The 23,814-nt window shown below is 33.1% G+C and overlaps 1 protein-coding gene across 1 annotated transcript; it reads right to left on the reverse strand.

Moving 5' to 3' along the window:
- Positions 1 to 415: 415 nt before the first annotated feature.
- On the reverse strand, positions 416 to 17,368 carry LOC123541841 (fibropellin-1-like). Its single transcript, XM_053531168.1, has 12 exons — positions 16,940 to 17,368; positions 15,412 to 15,522; positions 12,719 to 12,807; positions 11,864 to 11,999; positions 9,419 to 9,529; positions 8,970 to 9,080; positions 8,228 to 8,338; positions 6,920 to 7,030; positions 5,390 to 5,500; positions 4,085 to 4,218; positions 3,573 to 3,669; positions 416 to 3,085 (listed from the first exon to the last, which is right to left on the reverse strand). Exons 1-12 carry the CDS (start codon positions 17,355 to 17,357, stop codon positions 2,976 to 2,978), a joined length of 1,650 nt encoding a protein of 549 aa, XP_053387143.1. The 5' UTR covers positions 17,358 to 17,368; the 3' UTR covers positions 416 to 2,975.
- Positions 17,369 to 23,814: the final 6,446 nt, after the last annotated feature.

Genomic DNA, 23,814 nt, shown 5'->3' on the forward strand with positions numbered 1-23,814 from the left:
AAACAGGCTCAAGAGCATCTTTTAGCATTAAATATATCACTTAGAAATAACATAAACACAATGCACCATTATTTTTTGTGCAAGAAAAATATCAATAATCTAAAATGCCAACACCCTGACAATGAGTTAGAGGTCCCACAATGAATATTATTTTTATTACTCTTCCATAAATTGAACATCAGCTTAACTAAACCAAACACATTAAACGTTCAACTGAACAGTTAAAAGGTCAGCTAAGGATAGTAGGGACACAACCTGTAATTACAATTCCCAAAGAGATGTGTTCACTGCACATATTCAGTTATATTGCAGCATGTAAACTTATCAATGAAATTAGCCATTAGTTTTAAAACCAAGTGTTAAAGTTGACTTTAAATAATTTTAAGGTAAGTACTAATATTAATTGATAATAAGTCTAGGAATAATTACTGTTGCTGGATACAACAAAATGGCATCTATTAAAATCAATGTCATTGCGACAGGAATTAAAATCACTGGCGCAGGCAACTTCAATAATGTAAGATTTGAACATCCAATACAGATTTGTTTTGCTTTTTTTCAGAACATAAATTGACAGAAAACAATTGTGTCGAATATCTACTCGACTGAATAACTCATGTGGTAATTTATTTAGAAGTAAATGTGACAGTACAGTAAAATTCATAAGCATTATTCTGTTTTTGTATGAAATTATCATTTCAATAAATAACCGATAGGACTTATGAAGGTGTAAACCACATTTTGCAGGTAAAAATCGACTGACAATGCTGCAGAGGTAAATTCTCCAGGGCCATAGTTTGCATTTTAATAAATGAAGTTTTTGCAGTTAAAGCTATAAGAAAATGCTTGAGCCGTAAAGAATGCAAGAAAGCAAAATAATAACACCTCGCTCTAACTGAGTCTTCAAACAGAATTAAACTACAAAAAAATGTGTACAACTAGAAAACTATCAGCATGATCAGTAGCGATACAAATGCAGTATGTAAACGTGTTCTTGTTAAGACGTCGATATAGATCATTTAACAAAGTTTATAAATCAGAATTGATTGCATTACCTGTAATTCAATTATGATAACAATTATAGTGCGTTTCATTTGACCTGGCGGGTCGGAGTTATGCAAACAAGAGTCTGACTTATGCAAATAAGGGTAACCTCAAAAATGAGCAAAATAGATAGAGCAATATAACTGTTTAATTCCGTAATCCTTCGGTAACCAACGACAGAAATTCAAAGCTACATTGATTACAATGTAAGATAGAGGAGCTCTGAATAAGAAATCAGCGTAGTATGATGCACGTGCATTACGTGCACAGTGTTTCATGTTACATTAAATGTAAATTACTGGTTTTCTTTACACTCGTAAAATGGCAAAAATAAATGACCAACGTAGAAGCATAATTTCAAAAGTATTCAGCTTCTTTAAGAAAGAATCTAAGCAGCCTTCCAAGTTACCACCAGGTGCATGCACTCTAAGAACGTCCATAGCTACTGGCGTCAGTGAAAGAACCGTGCAGCGTGTTGTCAAGGAGAAAGAAAATAATAACCGTCCAGCAGCAGTAACCAAGAAGCACAGGTACAAATGCATAGACAATGTTGATGAGACGGCAATACGGAACAAGATTTTCGAATTTTACACCGTTCTTCGCCAGCTTCCCACACTAAAGAACCTTCTTGGTGCTCTTCGTGAAGATCTGGCATATCCTTGAGCCGTTCTCACCTACATCAGACCTTGCACCAACTTGGTTTCATCTGGATAAAGACAAAAAGCCAAAGAAAGGTCTTGGTGGAAAAACAGTCGGTTTTGGAGCAAAGATTACACTTCTATGAACGGAAGGACAGGCTGCAGAGGGAGGGATTTCAGTTTGTTTTTGTCGACGAAACCTTGGTCGACACAGGTTACACCGCCAACTACTGCTGGCAAAGTCGAGATACTGACAGTGTTTTGACTATCATCACGAGATGAACGGGGAGTAGTTCCTGAAGTGGAAGACGGAAAGGCTTCTTCCGAGCCTGCATCAGAAGTCTGCCATACTACTCGACAATGCGTCTTATCATTCTATGAAGAGTGATAAATGCCCTACATCGTCCACCAGAAAGGCCGACATCAAGGTACGCAAATTATAAACTGTTTTACTTGTAACAATGAATATGATTAATGCCACTAAAAAACAATAATAATAATAATTATAATAATGATGATGATGATGATGATGATGATAAGTAATATTCCTGATTTATTGCAATCAATTGTATTTATTTGTTTTAGAAATGGCTGAGTGATCACGGCATCACGTTTGATCCGAAGCTTCTCCGTCCCCAGCTTTTGCAACTAGTGAGACAGAAGAAGCCCGAGACTTCATACGTCCTTGAAAACGTAGTACAGGCAAGTGGACACGAAGTGCTTGGACTTCCTCCTTACCATCCGGACCTAAATGCAATCGAGTTAATCTGGAGTCAATTGAAAAGGGCTGTCCAACAGCGCAACGTGACCCACAGACACGATCACGTGTTGAAATTGACACATGCCTCCTTGAACGAGATTGGCGGGTTGCAGTGAAGAAACGCTTGTGCGCATGCCCAGAAATACGAGAACGACTACAGGCGCCGGGATATTGTAGTAGACTCTGCTATTGATCGCTTAGTGATAGACTTGACTGATTCAAGTGACAACGACTCTGACAGTGAAGCAACTGATACTGCTAGTGAGACAGAAGATTTTTAATTGAATATTATTACGTAGTATTAATTATCTGTGATCATTAAATGAACATAAAATATGAAATTAAAAAAAGAACCAGAAAGAACAGAAAGACAGAAAAAAGAAACACACACAAAAACAAAATAAAAACAAACTACATATCCTGCACAATAATACAGTGGTCCGTCGCGAAACCACGCCCCGCCAGGTCAATTGAAATGCACTATACCTGTAGGAATTATTTTCAAAATATCTATTACCTTACATGATAACATTTCAGCAAAGACCCACAATAATGCGATGGCCTAATGAATAATGCACTTGCCCCTTAATAGGGAGGTCAAAAGTTCGATCCCTGTCAGAGGCGGATCTGTATGGCACAATCACTGAAAGTTATATTTAGCAGACATTAGGCAATAGTATTTATGCTATATGGAGCAGTATGAAAATGTTGAATAATATAATATTACAAACTTCCAGACGAAGCTATGGTTGACCCGAGGTATAGTGTATAAGATGGTCCCAAAGAAAGGGAGAACTTGTCAAATGTTTCGTATGCTTTCGTGCCGTTTGCAGCTTCTAAATCAATACGTAAGTCCGTTTGATCTTGACCGGCTAACTCTTGAATGTAATTCAGACCTGTAATTAGAGTAATTCGATCTAAAGAGCATTTCTTTACTATGAGGAGCTTGAATACCAACATTTGAAATAACGAGATATAAAGAAGAGGGTTGAGTGATTTAACAAATATTAATAATACAATCATCATATACAAATGCGTTTCATTAATTGAAATGCTAATGATATTATATCATAGAAACATATATGAAAAAGTCGATTAACAAGTTCTTTATACCCGACGATGCAACTTACCCAACCAAAATTCTGTGGTAAGATGTCCAAATCCTGTCTCATATTCCGTAAAGTTTCTGTAAAAATCTACTGTCCCGTCAAAGCGGTGCTGAAATACCTATTTTACAGGTATTTGAAAATGTAATATACTTCAATATTTTACCATTTTCTTCTGCATGAAACAGAACAGATTCAATTCATTGTAAAACTGTTCATTCAAACTTTAAATTAATACAATGCATAATAAGTTTCAATATTTTATTATGATTTACTTCACTGGATAGCTTTAGCTGAGGCTTTTCACTAATATCTAAGTTGTATATGTACAGACTTCGAATTGCTTGCCCTTCACAGATGCGAGTTCAATACCTCGATCTGGATGCAGAATTCTTTTAATTCAACCAGATATTTGACCGTGCTTGTAATAATGCAGTCTCTGTAAATGTCTGTTAAAAGTTAAGCAATTTTCTGAAAATAGGTGGATCTATTTTGACTTGTGTTTTAAAGGAAATGTTTACATATTTTAGCCATACCGTCCATCCCCCACCATCAGTGGACATGTCACAGTACACATCAAAATGTTGATGACCGTTCCCTGTTCTGATTGTATAAACACCATCAGTACTGTTTCCGTCGTAACGCAAAATGTTTAAACAATCAGATAACACTGGAATTATGTACATCATATTGTTAACTTAACTGCGTTCTTAGTTCTTATTATAAAGAAAGTATTGTAAGGCAATTACATAATCTCTTGGATCAAGCAGATATAGATGTTGGCTCCAAACGCTCTTCTCATCGCCTCACTGGGTTCATGAAATTATCAGACCTTCATGAAATGGCCCAGAAAACTTGTGAAAATTGTTCCATCAGTGTACTATTTTTGTATTATACACCATTACCATTGTGAATACGCTCATTGATATTTCATTTTATACTGATTAACATCGAATATTGTATCAAACATTAGCCTAAATAATTATAAAATTGTTACTCTTTGTGTTTTATCTAAATCTTCATAAAGGGATAATAACATATAGCGTTTTTGTTAAAGAATTAATGTCCTATAAAACGGTACGGGAATCAGTTTGAAGAGACAATTATCAATAATGAAAATTCTTGAGGCCTTTAAAACATTGAGTTTAACTGATATTATTTTACCCTTTACTTTCATATGCTTGAAATACATTTTACACTTGAGTGTTTGATTGATTTATTTAGTTAATAACATAACCAAACTTGATATCCTGCTAAACAGATAAAATTGGGTATTTATTTTATAAACGTATAGTTATTTATTAATCATCTACCTTCTTGTTTTTTGAAAAAGGAATACTTCTCACAGCACTTGCATTTAATAGCAATGATGGTTAAACGGACTTTAAAGCGTTTCTGCATAATGAACAATCGTTTAAACAAATATGATTGCACAAAAGAAATATTTCTGCTTATAAACTAGTTTTACTGCATATACGGACCGTTGGTTCAATATACCGGTAGTCGTAAGTCGTTACCAACAGTTATTATAACACGTGCAACATACATACATACATACATATACGTACATAGCTTTTAAATTTAATACTTATCTACATGCAACACGAGTCTACGAGGGACGACCCACAATAAATTTTATTTGTACATGAACATGACAAGGAAGACGTTCTCGTCTGGACTGGAGCTTAATTGGTCATCATGTTGTTGTAATTTCATTTTTGACCTTAACGGTTTTTCATACTTCATAAAATATAGAAACTACATGACTCCCGGCTTGGTGACGTCATCATTATTGCACATGTTACTCGACTCCCATAAGACAATAAATATATGCAACTTACTGTAGTCACAGTTGGTTCCGGTAAATCCATCATCGCATGAGCATCTGTAATCATTGATACCATCAATACATGTCCCGTTTCCACATGGACTTGAGATGCACTCATCAATATCTACAATGTAAATCAATACATGTCCTTTACCGCTTTTTTTTGGGGGGGGGGGGGGGGGGGGGGGGGGGGGGGCTACTCTGCAAATACGTTGCTCTTGGCTGTGTTCTTGGAGAAATCTACCCTTACCTTTATCTTATACAATCATAATTATGTCAGTAAATTGTTCTGTAGTAAATACATATATAATAACAATTGTTAATAAAATTGATATTAACACCTACAAAATAACTGATGTCTAGTATTTTAATAGTATCGATGAAAACAAAACCGTTTAGGGTTATCTCAAAATGCGATTTCGAAACAAGATGGTATTTGTTATTCTTAATCGCTCACCGAATGTCTAAATTTCTTCAAAAAAGACTGTGAAAAATGGCTTGCAGATTCAGAGGAGAAGATATTTTCAACGATTTCCGTAGAGCTAAAATCAGACCAGTGTTTTGATAAGGGATGGCACCTATCTCTTCTACTTTAAGCTCTGTCAGCCACATTTGTTGAAAAATTGAAATGTTATGAATATACATGTATTTGGCTGCTGATCGCCTTTAAAAGAACATTTGTATTGCAATTATTAGACACTCGAAGTATTGGGTCATGTGAAACCATTCCTATCAAATTATTTTGAAATTTAGCATGCATGTTATTTAAACTTCTACATACTTGTAAAGGGAAAATTAACAACGCGTCCTAGTGGTCGTAAGGTTATTTTGGTTTTTATTCAGAATAGAATGAACAAACTACTACGCAGGGAGTCACCAAATACACATGTCTGTGATATGTTTTATAATTAAAAAGCTTAAAAAGCTTAAGAGAAGAGGATATATTTTTCTCTTTTTTATTTTTTTTATCTTTAGCTTCGGTTGCAATGCCCCCCCCCCCCCCCCCCCCCCCCCCCCCCCCCACACCTGTCTATAAAGTCTATAAGATTTCCATCTTTGAGAAATTGGCTACTACCTCGACAGAGGGTCGTACAAGGAACATTTGTGTGGAATTAATTGACAAGAAGATAAACGGTTTCTGATAATAATACTTTTGAAGTATCCATTATATACATTTTATATCATTATCGATAAGGTTTTTTGAAGAGTCGTCATGGTTGGAACAATCTTGTTAAAGTGTAAAACAATTTTTATGAACCAAATGGTTGTGTTGATATATCATTTGAATATTGTTTCTATCTTTAGCTCAGTTGGTTCCTCCATTCAACCAAGTGGATAATTTTGAACAATTTTGAAAGATGATCCACCAAAACATATTTATCTTTTGTCAACTAATGATTTTAGAATAGGTGTAATTTTGAAGAAAATGTTGATGGTTAGCGAGTGATCACAATAAACCGCCTTGAGTGAAAAATGTAAAATCGATCTAGTCAAACCAAACGCTAAGCAGTAAACAAGCAACGGCAGTAGAGAAATAACTTACTGTGCTCACAGTTTGTTCCATTGAATCCATCATTACATGAACATCTGTAATTATTAATGCCATCAAAACATGATCCATGTTCACATGGGCTTGAACTGCACTCATCAATATCTTGAAGAGAACATGTTTAAACATGTCATAATTATATTCTTTTGATTATCGTATTCTAAAGTCGCAAAGTCTAAACCCGTAAGGATGTATCGTATCAGTGGCACAAAACGTATAATAAACCAATAAATACCTACTTTAAACTTTTATACACTCTGGAAGATGTTTAACATTTCAAATTAAAGGACTTGTATAATTTAAGTGAATTAAAGACTTTTGCCAATGTTTTGTGAAAATATTCTATGTTGTTTCATATATGATATAAACTGCAATCAAGCAAAATGATGTCAGACTCAGTGCATGAGAGGGAATGATATGCATGAGAGATAATGATATGCATGACAGGTAATAATATGCATGACAGGTATTGATATGTGCAACACTCCTCACGTCTCTTGCACCGGCTTAAGCGGAATTCTATAAGATAGGTATTGAAAACACTCCATGACCCCAAAGGACCAGTACATATACTGAAGCCAAGTAGGGGGAGACTGTTTTACGACCGCCTTAAAGATCTCTGTTTTGATAGTTAATAAAATCTATGAAAAGACTTTTAGAAGCATAGAATGCAACCAAGCTAAATAATGGTGCACTAGGTTTGGTTCAGTCTGTTTTCACAGCTACTGAATTGAATTTACATACTTTGAGTGTATGATTACCATTTTCTCTAATTACTCTTAACTAATCAGTTTATATTACAAACCGTTTTATTCTTATTATAAACCGTGTATGTTTGCATTTATCATTTTACAGCTTGTAACAATATATAAATGTACAATATATTTTGTATGAATAACATTTTTGCAATGATTTTCGAGCCCTGTTCGCGATACTGCACGGTTGATACTTGACGAGGTTCGGAACTTTCCAAAGTAGAAGCAAACATTTTACAATGTACATTCGATTACAGCTAAAACTCAAAACCATCAAAATAGAATCGATGAAATGAAATTGAGTAGATTGTTACTAGGCTGAAATATATTAGAAGACGAACCGCAATTTAATGTGGGTCAGTCCTTCTGGTTGTTCTATCCAGAAGTTTAGATATTTCTCAGTTTCAGTCAAATAGCAACTCGAAATAACAGACTGAAAACCTTTGTTATCTGGACAGCCTTTAATTGTACGCTTTATGTACATAGAAACATTAAGCAGACTCATTACGGGGAGACAACCAAGACGTCAGTTGTGTAAATAACTTACTGTATTCGCAGTTTAGACCTTTAAATCCATCATCGCACGAGCATCTGTAACTGTTTATGCCATCAATGCATGTTCCATTACCACAAAGACTTGAACTGCACTCATCAATATCTTAACGAAAAAAGTGTTCAAGCGTAACAAAATATATAGTATATGGCTTTTTAAAACTTCTTATATGTACTTAAAATGATATTTTTTTCTCTGTAATTAACCTAATGTATTTCTGATTAGACATGATCATTTCAAATAACATGTAGACTATATTTTTTATAGTAATCGTTTTTGTTTTGCATGAAGATTTAAAGTCAACCCTGATTTAGTGACTACAACTACATTTATACCAAAAGCCTGCTTATAAAGGTCACTATATTCCATTCTAGTTTAACCAAGAGTGTAAATGAAAACATTTTATAAGATCCTTTTTATACACAATCTAACATCAAAATCCGAAGTCTTTCAGAAATGTATGTAAATAGATATCGTATAATAGAATAAACAAACAAGAACGCATATCCAACAGAGTAGTAAAATTTGAATAAAAAGTTTATCAATTTATCAGTTTTATTTATGCAATGCAAGAGATAAATTATTTTACAGATATCGTCAATTCAAAATAGCTTAAAACGTCTGTGCATTTTAATTGCCTTAAATTCTATGATTTTTGTACTGCGGAATATCAAACGGATTTAGCCTATCTATAACGGAGACAATCACAACGACAGTGGATAACTTAACAACTTACTGTGTTCGCAGTTTGTTCCATTGAACCCTTTATCACATGAGCAGCTATAATTACTTATGGCATCAATGCATGTTCCATTACCACATGGACTTGAACTGCACTCATCAATATCTTAAAGAAAATATGTTTAAACATTCTTTTGACTATTTCTCTTTGAATGTCTATGATAATAAAAACGTAAAGATACTGACATTGATTTACGTACAATGAACTTTGCTTTATTTATATTGCTCTCTTATTTTCTTAACTGATTCTTTACTAAGCTTTATTTCTTAAAGGTTTAATAACTTTAGCACCAAGCATTACATACAAATGTAGCAACTCCACCTACCAAGTTGAAATATTTCTGCCTTTCAATTGCTTTTTATGATACGTTTTCAATGTTTGAAACAATTATTTTTTCAACTCAGTCCCAAACGATAAGACGAATTTATCAGTAAACAACTTACTGTGCTCACAGTTAATTCCATTGAATCCATCATCGCATGAGCATCTGTACTTATTGATATCATCAATGCATATTCCTTTTATACAAGGACTTGAGATGCACTCATCCATATCTTGATAAATATTTGTTCAATAGTCTAAGTATTATCATATCGATAATAGACATTTTCGAATTAATACGAAGTGGACAGAGGGCCCTTTGGCGATCAATATTTCAAGGGGACCACCGCGACATAATCCAGCTATACCATGTCCGATAGGAAAACAATTCCAAAATAGTGATGGTGTCTGCCTTATTATGCCACCACTTTGCTTTGGAGAACATAGATTTGACTTTTTCTGTTCGTCAGAAACAATTTGTATTACAAAAAAAATCATAAGTAGTATTTTACATTCCTTTATTAAAATTTACTTCAACACTTCAACATTAGAAGTTGAGCATCTTAACTAATGCGGGCAAATACAGCTAGTGTGATTGACCGGTGTCCATCTTCCGTCGTCGTAAACACTCCAGATTATATCGCAACTTTGTCAGAATGTTTGTCTTAACTAAAAGTGGTACAATTTATGAATTTTGGTCAAAAGAAGGCCCTTAGATCTCTAAATGTTAAACACCGTTTTTATTTCTTTCATTTGACATAGTGACCTTGATTTTAATCCGAGATAATACACTACTTAAACCGATCTAGACTTCATGAAAACAAATATTCTGACTATATTTCATAAAGAACAAATAGAAAATATTGACTCTAAAAAGAATGTTTTATTTTTTATAATTTAACCTCCTACTTACATAGTTATTTACCAAAGATAACCAAATTTTAAACTTGATCCAGATGTTATAGAAATAGAAACTTTCTGACCAAGTTTATACAGAGCAGATACAAAATATGCCTTCAGAGTGTTATGAATATGTTTCTATGATATGACCTTATTACTTAGTCTTATATCCAAAATATTTTTCGCTAATTTGTTCTATAATGAATAAAGAGAAATGTTCTGACTAAGTTTCATGTAGACAATATGGCATCTTATCTAGAGTGTCTATGAAACAACCTCGAGCAACAGATAATCAAGTTTCAAACAAGATCTAGATTTTGTACAGTTAAACAGCCTAACCAGGTTTCATAAAGAGCGAAAATAAATCATTGCCTCTAGTAGATATAGTACTAGAGATCAATCAATTACATAAATAATAATCTTATCAGATGTTTATTCATGCACCTGTATGACACCAGTTAAAAGGAACAATAAACTAACTGTGTCAGACGTAAAAACCTTGGTGATAAGTCAATTCATTAAATGAAACTTTGCAAATTAAATATTAAAAAGTTTTCACTTAACAATGACTTTCACTGTTTGCCTTGTTTTCGGTGCTTCCGAGATATCTACTTTCTTGATTGTATTGATAGGTAGGATGATCGGTAAGATAGACTACATGGAAATTAAATGTTAAGAAGTTTCAAGCTTAAAAAGTTTAGAAATGATTAAATCAATACTAAAAGACTAGAATATTGTACTCAAAATTAATTGTTTTTATTGTTTTGTTGTTTTTTTTTTGGTGTTTTTTTTTTTATAATTCAATATTTTTGGTAATATATCTACCTCTTGTGTGTAAACGAAGTTTTTCTATAACTTCCACTAGTGACTTTAATTTTGATCCTAGATAATCCAGATACATACCCAGCCCTTATTGTAGCAAAAAATAGCCAAAATTTTAACACTAATATTTTGCCAAATAGTACTTAAAAGCCTGACGTACCAAGATGAACCAGTTTCAAATTCTGCCGCAATTTTTCTTACAACAAACATTCTGACTAAGTTTTACTACGATTGTGGAAAATTTTAATCTCTAGTGTTAACAATGAAATGTTTAATGACGAATGACAACGAACAAAGACGCTCGAGGGCACAGTGCTACCACAATAGCTCACCTTGAGATCTTTGTGCTCAGATGTGCTAAAACACGGGATAGCAAGTCATAATGTTGAATAGCATTCCCATACAATCATATAATTTCATGACGGTCATTCAAAAGTGTAAGCGATATGTGTAACGCAAAGTAATGGTACAGATGAACAGACAATGCGAAAGCTATATCCACAAGGTATAGTGATTTAATAATAAGAAGCCGGACGTTATCACTGCTATATGCATGTTTTTCTTACTGATCATAATATAAATATAATATGTTGAGATGCCACTCTTGAAATACCGATCATCCTAAGTTTTCACACTTTACTTCGTCTTTATTATCAAATGTATAATAGCACCGTCACAGTTTACATGGTTTAAATAAAAAGTACATTCAATTTCTGACTTAGCTAGAATGACGATTTGAAAATGGAATATTGTAAATATATTAATCAAAAATCTTTCTGTTACCTTCTACGATTTCTATATTTAAAAATATAAACAGATAAATGATAGATAAGTTAACTACTTACTGTGTTCGCAGTTTGTTCCATTAAACCCGTTATCACATGAACATCTGTATCTATTTATGCCATCAATGCATGTTCCATTACCGCATGGACTTGAACTGCACTCATCAATATCTTTAAGAAAATATGTCCTCAAATGCTAATGAGGTTTGGCAATTTCTAAAGTTTCGTAGCGAACACATAACGATGCTCGGCCATTTCCGTGCGATACGTAATCCACGAAATCTATATGTATGGAATATTTCGAAAAATACCTAAATGGCGTACGGAGAATACTAATCAAACGGATTTGACTGATTGTCATTACGGCTGTACTCGCTTAACGAAACACATGGACAGCCTGAATTTTTATATTTACCAGACACAACCATTCAATTGATACAGATTAGCCGCAGCATTTTGGAAAGGTGCATTGTATTTTTCATATCAGTACCGTTGTTATATCAAAATGATAATTTATTACCAAAGAAATCGTTGAACAATTAAAGTTTATACATACATGCCTAAGGATAAATACACTTTTACATTAAATGTTTAACTACGAAATGATAATTTTGTTATATATTATAGCAAGGTAGTGATAAAACTTTCCACCTTTTACATAAATACAGTTGTAAACAATAACATGTTTTGCAGTCATTGTTAGTTGTCATCTCAAAGTAACTTAATGAAAACGACGTCTGTGTGCATTAACTTCTACAATTCCTTTATCTTCGGATTTACTCCACACCAGCTCAAGACCAGGACAACAAATATAGATGAGTAAACAACTTACTGTGTTGGCAGTGTGTACCATTAAAACAAAGAATAATATCAAACAGGGAATGCCACGCACCAAAAACGCAGCCTCCTCAAAACGAAACCCCCATCGCATGTACATATGTAATTACTTATGCCATCATTGCATGTCCCATTACCACATGGACTTGAACTGCACTCATCAATATCTTTAAGAAAATATGTTTTAACATGCTATATATCATTATACTTTGAATGCTTAATTAAATGGAAATGACTTTACACACATGGTGAACCAATGAATCAGTATTGTTACATTTTCTGCTCCTTCGATATTACCGATTCTACATAAAAGAATTCCGCTTAAGCCGAAGCTATGAGCGTTAGAGCTGTTGCGAAATCATTACCTCTCTTTTAAACAATCTTAATTAAGAAAGACTTTTTAAATCGAAACATGATCAAAAAAGGTATTACAGTTTTAACCCTTACCCTGCTAAATTTCTATAATGAACTTGTCCATCTTTCAATTTGGATAGTACCATTAACCGTTAAAAGGTATTACAGTTTTAAGGTTAAGAAGTGCTCATGGAGGCAGTCAGTTAATGGTGTTTATGACTCTATCAACGCACTGTTAAAGTCGTTATTTAGAGAATTACTTTTCAGTAGGTTAATTGTATATGTTTCTTGAGTGTAAGATGTATAATTTGCAAATTTTCTTCATATTTATTGGTAAAATTTTTAAACCATGCATGGAATCTTTACCTTCTTATATAAAGGCTTAACGGTCTTTATTTTACAATGTTGCAACACTCTCTAAAATACATAAAGAAATATATCTTTGACGTAAAGTCTGTAAATAGTCCTCATATTGAGGGTATAGATCAGTACTTTATGGAAAATGGTTTTAAAACACAGGGTGGATTCTTTTACACAATAATATTTCACAATTAGTTAAAAATATCATTTATAACTGTAACGCGTATACATGCAATCATATGAATACACATGCAATCAAACAAATATTTACACTTTCAAGCAATAAAATGCTTTCAGCTATCGTCTAATGATAACGCAAAGTAATTGACTGAAATTGTATTTTACTTTCTTTTTTTTTCTATATAATTGTTACTAAGTCTGAAAATCTTGCAACATTTGACGTAAAGTATGTACGTAACAACATTCCTCATATTGAGGGTATAGATCATTACTTAATGGAAAATGGTTTTAAATCACAGGGTTCTATTACTTCTTTTCCTAAGATCATAGAATTAGTCCTTAAAATCAGTTTTAATTAAAGAAACTATCTTCAATTATTAGGTACCGGTATGGGAACGAAAATGGCTCCTAGTTTTGTCTCTCTATTAAAGAGCAAAATTGAACGATTATTTATAGATTTCTATGATAATAAACCACTTATCTTGTTTCGTTTTTAGATTATTTTGTTTTAAAAATTAACAATAGTATCCTGCATACTAGTGTCATTGAAATAGATACTAACAGTGCATATTACGATATTAAGGTAATGGTCAAAATCAGCACAAAACTAACATTCATGTGTAATATATGAGGCATTAATGAGAATGTACGATACTGGAAACTTTTTAATCGTGAAAAGAAATCTTTCCTTTTGTATGTGCATACAAAACATCTTTGCCTGAGACTGGTAATTAATAAAACAGTACTGGAATTTTCTAACGTATTGTCAACATGACAGTGTTAGACAATTAAAATACTTAATCTGTTGTTGCTCTAAAAAAACCCGGTTATATTAACTAGCAAGAACATTCAATATTTTTAGTTCTATCTAGGTCGACCAGAAAGACATAATGGTATTGTATGAATATGTTTTAGACGTATCTGTTCCTATTGTTTAAATAAAAATGAATCTAATTGATTTTATCGTACGATCAATTCATTTTTTTAGTGTAAGGCATGATCTGTCATGCAGCTATTCTTAAAACATGTAATACATGTTTGAAAGAGTTTTTTTTTTTTTTTGGATATTAACAATGTACAGAAACAATAGTCATAGATATGATATACACCAGTATCCGAAAACAACTTCTAACGTTTCTGAACATTTTGAATCTCAATTACATACTATAGAATATTTCTCTCTTGTGCCTAATAAGATTAAATATCAAATACTTGTTAAAGAATTTTAGAAGAGTCTTCCTGGATGTATTGTTTGCATACTTTGTCTCTCCACAAGGAATGGATTCTAAAATTCTATAATGACGTCGTATAGATTTGTAATATACTTTACATATTAATGCTGTGTATTGCTTAACCATTGTATTTATACTGCTTTTTGTTCACAATTACTTAGGTATCATGCTATGATTCGCCTGTTTGTTACATTTTTTACGACGTCGTCACTGACGTCTTTTGACGCTGACATCAGTTCACGTAGCAAGTTTATTTTGTATTCTAGGTAAGGCTAATCTAGACAAAACGTTGGTAATAGATTAAAATGATTTATAATATTCTGTATTTTGACTACTTTTGGTACCCATAAACTCTTCTTGTTAATTGGAATCAGTAAAAAAGAAAGTTAAAACAAAATACTTTACAGAAATAAGAAAATATCGTTCAAATATATTTGTAGATATTTAATATATCTGCCTGCCATGGACAGAAAATGACTACCATTTTGATCACATTTTGAATTGTCCATATCATCCTTTTTATGCCCGTTATGAAAATTCTTTCACAAATAGTAAGTAGCCGGTACAATAGTTTGTAAATTCAACATTTATATAAATTGATTGACACCATCGAGGTTTTAGGATTTTGTTTTTATAACGACTTACTGAATTCGCAGTTGGTTCCTTTGAACCCAGGATCGCACAAACATCTATAATCATTAACGCCATCAATACATGTTCCATTACCACACTGAATTGAGCTGCAGTCGCCGATATCTTAAATGATACAAATATAAACGTATCCCATTATATTGCTCATTTCACCCGAATGCCCTAAACCAATTTTTCTGTTCTTCGTAATACCATGGACTTTTAGAATAAGAAATTTCTAAAAAAAACTACTTTTGTTAAGCGTTTTTAATAGAAAATACCGTTTTTGTTTAGTCAGAAGTAAAATGGATTATTCCCGCTATATTCTGTTTAAGCTTCCATTAACTATTACGAGTATAACAAAACATGTTTTCTTATCGTACTTCAAGTTTTCGTTCTTCTTAAAAATTTATTTAATATACTTTTCACAGAGCATGCAGAAATGTGAGATAAGATAGGCAAGAAACTGTATAATCAGGAAATAATTTTTTAAAATGTCAAATGGAAAACTAAAGACTTTAGTAAGACTTTATATTTTTTTCGCGGGGATGGTGGTTATGTCTTTCGTATGTTCAAAACGTTCGTTGAAAAGTGGGAAAAATCATTCTATTAGCCCTGTGATTTCGTAAAGGATCTACACTTGTAAATCATTCACGATTACTTACCAAAACAGTTGTAAGCGTGACACGTATACATGCAATCATATGAATACACACATGCAATCAAACAGCTATCGTCTAATGGTAACGCAAAGTAATGGAATGAAATCGTATTTTACTGTCTTTTATTCTGTGATTTTTCTATCTAGAAACGGATATACTCTGACTGAAATCTCATCTTGTTCCATTTTTCCAACATCGCATTAGCAAAATGTATCTTACTGTATTTAAATGTATTTGGAGCGGTGGTCTTGTGGTTAAGCTGTCGGCCGCTGACCCATGAGATCATCGGTTCGAGCCCCACTCGGGTCATGACCATGACTGCTCATATGACACCAAAAACTGGTTTTCCGAGGAAGCGAGCTCGGGACTGGCTCAAATAAGCTTGAAGCTTTCATTAAAATCGAGCTAAAATAAATTAGTATAAAATAAACTCAATGTATTTATTGTCGCCATCAGTACATGTTCCTTTTCCACATAGTCTTGAACTGCACTCATCAATATCTTGAAGGATATATGTTTAACTGTATAGACTGCAGGAGAAATGTATTGCACTAGATGAATCACCACATCATTAAATACTTTTATATTAGATACGGTGGTGCTAGTTAACGAAGAACAAACACAGAATATCGAAACCAAACTTTTACATAAATTATTATGATTTCCGATTTCTTAAAAAACAAACTGTGCTGGCTTTTGTGTTAAAGAACTTCAGCCATTTCGTTGCAATGACATAAAATAATTTTAATGCAGAAAAAAGTTGCAACCCAGGATGATAAATCAAGAGCTCAGGGCGAAACTTATGTATAATTATGAATAAAGAATAAGATATAATAGTTTCGTGCTGAGCTCACAAAATATTATGCGTAGGTTATACGTACCTTTTTTATCAGCATTTGTAACACCAAAGACAATACCAATAATCGTCCCAATAACAATAATCGTCAGCAGAATTCCAATACTAAATGCTTTTCTGTGTGATAAAAATCCACATTGTGTGTCATTATCATCTGCCGACGATTTGGTATAATCTGGTTTATTTGGATCTACTTCATCCGACTGTAATTCATACTGAGATCTAACATTGTCTACATCACCCGACTGAAATTCATGCCGATGTCTAAAACTATCTGGTACTTCATCCGACTGTAATTCATGCTGAGGTCTAACACTGTCTACATCATCCGACTGTAATCCATGCCGATGTCTAAAACTATGTGCTTCATCCGACTGCCGAGGTTCAAACCTACTTATTTTTATTAAATAAATTCCGCCGCCAGTCACACGAGTGTTCGCCATTAAAATATCGGTTTGCGTTTCTCAAACTGCTTTATGGTTTTAAATTGAAGCATCTGATAATAAAAAAAAAATCTTCCTTGTTATATAGTGCTACATATTTTACATTTTGAATTTCTGAACTTAATGATGATAATTTTTCAATAATTGTTATTGATACAAATTTTCTATTACATTTGGTGATTAAATGTCATAAGTTCAAACAAAATTACAATTTATGTATGTGTTCGCCATTAAACTGCAATTTTAAGGGTAGTATTGTAATCTGATATGATAACTGCCTGCTTGTTACACTACATTTGTAGCACTTTTATCAAAATCAAAATCAATATTTTTTTATACTTAATGAATGTTAAAAATTATATACATTTAAATGCAACGAGTCTTAATTTTTTATCGGAAAACTTGTAGCACACATGTTTTACTATACATCTGTTTCGTTCAAATGTATTTATTTTTTTACTTCAAGGTAACTTAATAGAAAGTTTATTAAACAGCTAAGCCTTATTCCTAAATGTAATGGATATACAGTTTTAAACGTGCCAACACGTGTGAAATGTTTTTATTTCGTCCTTTTTATAAGTTTACCTTACTGTTTTGGCCTTCGATCTATAATATAAACATTGTGTGATCGTTACAATATCCTAGTAGATAATTTGATATGATTATTTTGTATATTATATACTAAAATGAACCAGAATCAAACTTTTACGACATGCGTCATATTTCCTGTCGAAATGTGATGAACTATCTTCTAGAAGAATTTTGATAGTTTGGCACAACGCTGAGGCGGTCAGATAGCCGACCCGTTAAAACTGCAACGCATGTTTTCGCTGCTTCCTGCACCAATGCAGTGTTCTACTGTATCTATGTTTATTTTGTTTTCTTGTCGATGTCCACATTATTTATTTGTTGGGCAAATACATTAACAATATATAACTTGTCAGCCAGATGTATTTTTCAGAGTAAACCAAAGTAATCTTCTTATGTACATTAAATAGCTAAATGTAAACCACACCCTATAAACGACTGTACTCCCCCTCTTCCTCTTGCGAGTGATCAAAACAATAAACTGACAGCTAAAAGTTGAAAAACAGCATTTTAAAGTGACTGATTTGCTTTGAAGGTATGTCTATTGATATTTTATTTGAAGCTGAACATGATTTGTTTCTTTATATAATGTGTTAGTCTGATTATAGGTAGAATTATAGCAAAATAAAATCGATTGATCACTGATTTTGTCCATAAATTGTACATTGTCGGCGTCAAAAGTACATATTTTCTTGCATTTCAATTTGAAGAATGACCTACATGTCAGTTCCACTGTTTCTTGGATCAAGAAACAACACTAGTTTTGTAAAATCAAATAAAATCATTGCTAAAATCTCCAATTTGTTTATAATCGTCAATGAAAGAAGATTCGGTGTGATTACCTGACTGTATGCATGCTTGCTTTAGTACTGTACAAGTGCTTGCGACTTTCGGAAAAAGACTGTATGCCTGTTTGCGACTGACATTTAAAATATCGGCGTTTCCTAAGCTCCTGTAATATTTCTTCATAATTATAACCCGCAACAAAGTTTGAAGGAGGGTGGTATATAGGAGTCACCATGCGTTCTGTCTGTTCGGTCTGTTTGTATATGTGTCCTCATAAATTTGGTCGTGCAATTACTTCGGTACTATTACACTTACCTCTCGCAAAGTTTACACACAAATATCGGAAATGTGTAGTTAATGTCCGTCTTATTCATTTCCTTTTTTTTTAAAGTGACACTTAAAGGTGAAATTGGGTGTGTTTTTCGTGTGCGTGCCATAACTTCTTTATGCATTAAGGGATTCTGAAATAACTCGGCACAAATGTTCACCATCATGAGACCATCATGAGACGATGTGTCGTACACAAGACTACACTTTCTAGAATTTCAACCCATTGAATTAATAAGCTTTGAAAATATGAACAGTAAATGTGGTGATTTGTAGTGAAACGGCGCCAGATTTAATCCACTAGCTCTTTGTGGATCGGTTTCTTGACAGCGTCACACAGTAAACAGCTCTATTTTAGTTTGGTCCATGTATTTGCCTTAAACACACGATATTTAACATGAAACTTTTCTTATTTTACTGAAAAAATTCTACATTTTACAAGAAGTGTCATTAGAGGAAAAATGAAGGTTTATTAGGTCACCTGAGCAAAAAGTGCTCAAGTTGAACTTTTGTGATCACCCTGTGTGTGTCGTCCGTCTTCGTCGTCCGTCGTCAACAATTTTACTGTTAATTGTACAGGTCACACTTTTGGTCCAATCTTAATGAAATTTGGTCAAAATGTTACCCTCAATAGAATCTTGGACTATATTGCGTCATCTGGGCTCAAAATCTAGGTCACCAGGTTAAATCAAAGGAAAAGATTGTTAACAGTCTAGAGATCACAAATTGGCCCAACCTTAATGACACTTGATCAGAATATTACCCTAAATAAAATCTTGGACGAGTTCGATTTTGGGTCATCAGGGTTCAAAAACTAGGTCACCAGGTCAAATCAAAGGAAAAGCTTGGTAACACTCTAGAGGAAACATTTGTGACCATATATTAATGAAACGTTTTTCAGAATGTTAATTTTGATGATATTTAGGTTCAAATCTGGGTCAGATGGGTCAAAAATTTGGTCACCAGGTCAAATCTAAGTAAAAGCTAGTTAACACTCTAGAGGCCATATCGTAATTAAACTTTGTCAGAATATTGATCTTGATAATCTATAGGTGACGTTTAAATCTGGGTCAGGTGAGGTCAAAAACTAGGTCACCAGATAAAATAAAAGGAAAAGCTTGTTAACTCCCGAGAGGCCACAATTATGACAATATCTCTATGAAACTTGTAGGGACCATAACTCTGGAACCCATGATGGGATTTGGCCACTTTTTAAAAGGAACCGAGATATTATACCCATACAAATTGTTTGCAACTTTGATCAAGATCACGTACAAAATGTGGTCTCTGTCGTGTTCACAAGGAAAGGTGATCACAAAAGTTCACACTGTCACTGCGTGACAGGTGAGCTAAAAATTATATACGTGCGTTTACTACATATTGCCCTAAATTTGTTTGTTAAGCATCAAAGTAGGTGCAATCACATGTACCTTAGCTGTGTCTGAACATACGGCCGTCGTGTTGACTACCCGCCGTGATTTGATAATCATTTCACATACATTTAACTTACCAAATAAGACACAGCTTTCGATTAAAATGTCAGAATTTGCCGATGATATTCAAACAAAGACGAGGTGTAACTCACGCCATGTTTAAAACAACGAAGTGGATTGAGCCAGGCTTAGCAATGAAAACGACTAAATCTGCAATGACAGAGTTGGATATTACCTTGTTTAGGGGAATTTTAGGGATTTTTTTAGGGAAAATAAACCTGTTTCATGGGTTAAACTTCCAGGAAGTACTTAGCTTTATTTCAGTTTCAGTTTCCTATGGAAAAAAACAAAACATTTAGAGTTATAAACTTGCCAAGTTGCTGAAAATACGTGACTGTACAGATATCTGTTAATAGTCCAGTGCGTACGTTGTCTCGTAAAGTTTAACATGGTCAATAATTTTGTTCTCGATCAATTACTTTGTAATATTGTACTAATATTAAAATACACACAAAAAAAATCTAATTGACACAACATACAAGTTTACATGATTGTATATTGTGCCTATAACATGTTTAAACAAATATATAAATTATCCATTTTTAAGAAATGTACTGCCTAGAACTGCATTTCCAGCCTGCCCAGCTAATATATTTTAACTCTGCTCTGCGGCAGGGTTCGCTCTTCAGGTTCCATGAACGGGGCACAATTTTGTCAAAAATACAATAGAGTTATGGGGATTGTAACCACACATGCAGATGGTTATAAAGAAATTTTTTAATTTCAGTTCATTATCTTTTAAAGTACCAAAGATATGTCTATAAAGGAAGCTTTTGAACAAATTTAACATGAAAATAATTACAAGTATAACACCTTGATGACCTTGACCTTGGGTATGATGGACCCAGCCCCTGCACATACTTTGTTTGTTTGCTGGACAATATTTATGTGAAGTTGCAGTAAGATATAAGCAACAGTAACAAAGATATAACACAAAAACAAATGTTGCCAAAAAACTTTAACCTTAAAAATAATCCAAGTATTACACCTTAGTGAACTTGACCTTGGGTATAACTGGCCCAGCCTCTGCACATACATGTACTTTGTTTTTATGCTGGACAATGTTTATGTGAAGTTACAGTAAGATATAAGCAATAGTAACAAAGATATGACAGAAAAACAAAGGTTGTGGAAAAACCAAGAAAGTGACATGCTGACACCAACGCTGGGGCGAGTAGAATAGCCTCCCTATTCTCCGAAAAGTGGAGCTAAAAAACATGTTTGCCGTAACATGACCTAGTAACCCTCGAAAATTGCTGCGACCCAATTTTTTTTCTGGCCAGTCAAATGAAAATATTTTTTTTCCTATATAATTATATGCAAATTTTTCTTTTTTAAAATTCCCTACCTACCCACACAAAAAAACTTTGGGTCATGTTACCGCAAACAATTTTTTAAATACGGCCGGGCCGTATTCATAAAGCATCTTAAGTATAAGTTTTGACTTAAGTTGAAGATTTTACTTAAGTTTGTGGTGATTTCAGCTTAAGTCTAAGTAAAAAAACTTAAGTCCTATTCATAAAACAGCTTAAACTTAAGATACGTAATAAATGACTTGAGTCAGAAAACAAAATGGCGTCGGGAGTACGATTAAATGTTGTTTTTCAGATAAAAGCACTTTAAACATAATTGTGCATGTTGTATCTCAATCTGTCTGAAATTAATGTTGTTTTTTTTTTTAATGTTTTCGTCCACAATAAACAGATAAAAAGCCAAGAATTACTTATTAAGTTGTTTTATGAATAACAAAATACTTAAGAAATAATAAATTTCTTACCTAAGTAATACTTACTATGTAAATAATCAGTTTCTTATACTTAATATACTTAGATGCTTTATGAATACGGCCTCTGGTCTATAAAAAGAAAGACTAAAAGAAACTCACCAGTAACTGTATCTGGTATTTCAGCACAGCTTTCAGTATTCCTTTATACCCAGGTATGTCTTTGAAAATATCCAGATCTAGACTTGCTCCAGTCATCCTTCAGTATATTTAGACTCTCCCCTTTCACATAGACAGTAACCTGCAAATGGAGAAACTGAAGTAAAATAACCGAGGGACTCAAAAAAAAAAATAAAAAATACAAGTACCCTGTTCTGTGCCAATTAATTTATTGTAAAAAATAAACTGTCGATAAAAGATTCAGCATACCATTTATATCTGAATTTCAGCTGAAAAAAAAAAAACACCTTTATAAATTGATAAAAATAAAGTTTATGACATGCACCCTTTTATGTTGTTATTTATTTAAACCAGGACAGAAAAGTTTGTTTCATAATCAGTTTACTCATCAATATGATTACACGGAATTCATAGTGAAATCTTTCATTGTATCTCTTAAATAAATGGTCATCGAACAATTGCATTAAAAACATAAATACCCTGATCTTTCCATCTAAAGTCATGTCCTAAATATTTAAGACAGGTTTGTCATAACATTTATAACTTCTTTGTTGTCCCTTGATTATTTAAGTTCTGTACGAACGCTGGTTTTGTGAACCCATTTAGACGGTCACACATTAAACCGGAATCCACCTAAAAACCGGAATACACCGGAATACACTTTCCATAACCGGAGACCACGTGACATAAAAAACTGCAATTATTGAAAACTCTCCCACGCGTTCTATATAAATTAGGATTAACGTGTTTTTATAAGAGTAATATCATCTTTGTACCGTTAGCGCTTAATTGTCAGTAGGGCATATGAAAAAATGCAGGTTATTTGTATAAATTCAGTTTTACTCAAATACCTGATTTACTAAGATTTAACGTTCATTAACACTTTGAGTCATTTGCAGTCACAAAATTCATGATAAACAGTTAAATATGGATTTCTCAAAAATACTCAAAATTGGACAATTAGTTTTGTGAGGAGTTTGCATGTTGGTGAAACAGGATAACAGATACGTTGATTCAAGAAGATAGCCAGGTTATTTATTTATTTATTTATTTAGTTAGTTATTTTTTTATTTGTTAACTTTGTCTATCAAGATATAGTTAGTGCGTAGATGCTTGTAGGACTACGAATACCTTTTACTATATCGTGCCCTTCTTGTAAGAATGACGTAGTTGTTTTACTTTCTAACTGGGCCAAGTTGTTCGAAACTTTAACGGGATGTAATTTAGTTTTGTTTAGTTTATACTACCGGTAATTTGTTTTAGCTCGATTGTGATGAAAGCTTTAACTGTTTAAGCTTATTGTAACCACTCTCAAGTCTGTTTCCTATGAAAACTAGTACTGGGGTCATATGAGAAGTCA

This window comes from Mercenaria mercenaria, chromosome 19, assembly GCF_021730395.1.
Source record: "Mercenaria mercenaria strain notata chromosome 19, MADL_Memer_1, whole genome shotgun sequence".
Taxonomy (NCBI): Eukaryota; Metazoa; Mollusca; class Bivalvia; order Venerida; family Veneridae; genus Mercenaria; species Mercenaria mercenaria.

Bases quoted from the DNA above. Each gene is read 5' to 3' on its own strand.
- LOC123541841 (XM_053531168.1), bottom strand. From the start codon at position 17,357: ATGGCGAACACTCGTGTGACTGGCGGCGGAATTTATTTAATAAAAATA. The intron at 12,000-12,718 runs GTTTTGAGGAGG...AAACCTCATTAG, and splicing joins GTACATGCGATGGGGGTTTC to CATTTGAGGACATATTTTCT. The intron at 4,219-5,389 runs GTAAGTTGCATA...ACATAATTCCAG, and splicing joins CGGAACCAACTGTGACTACA to TGTTATCTGATTGTTTAAAC.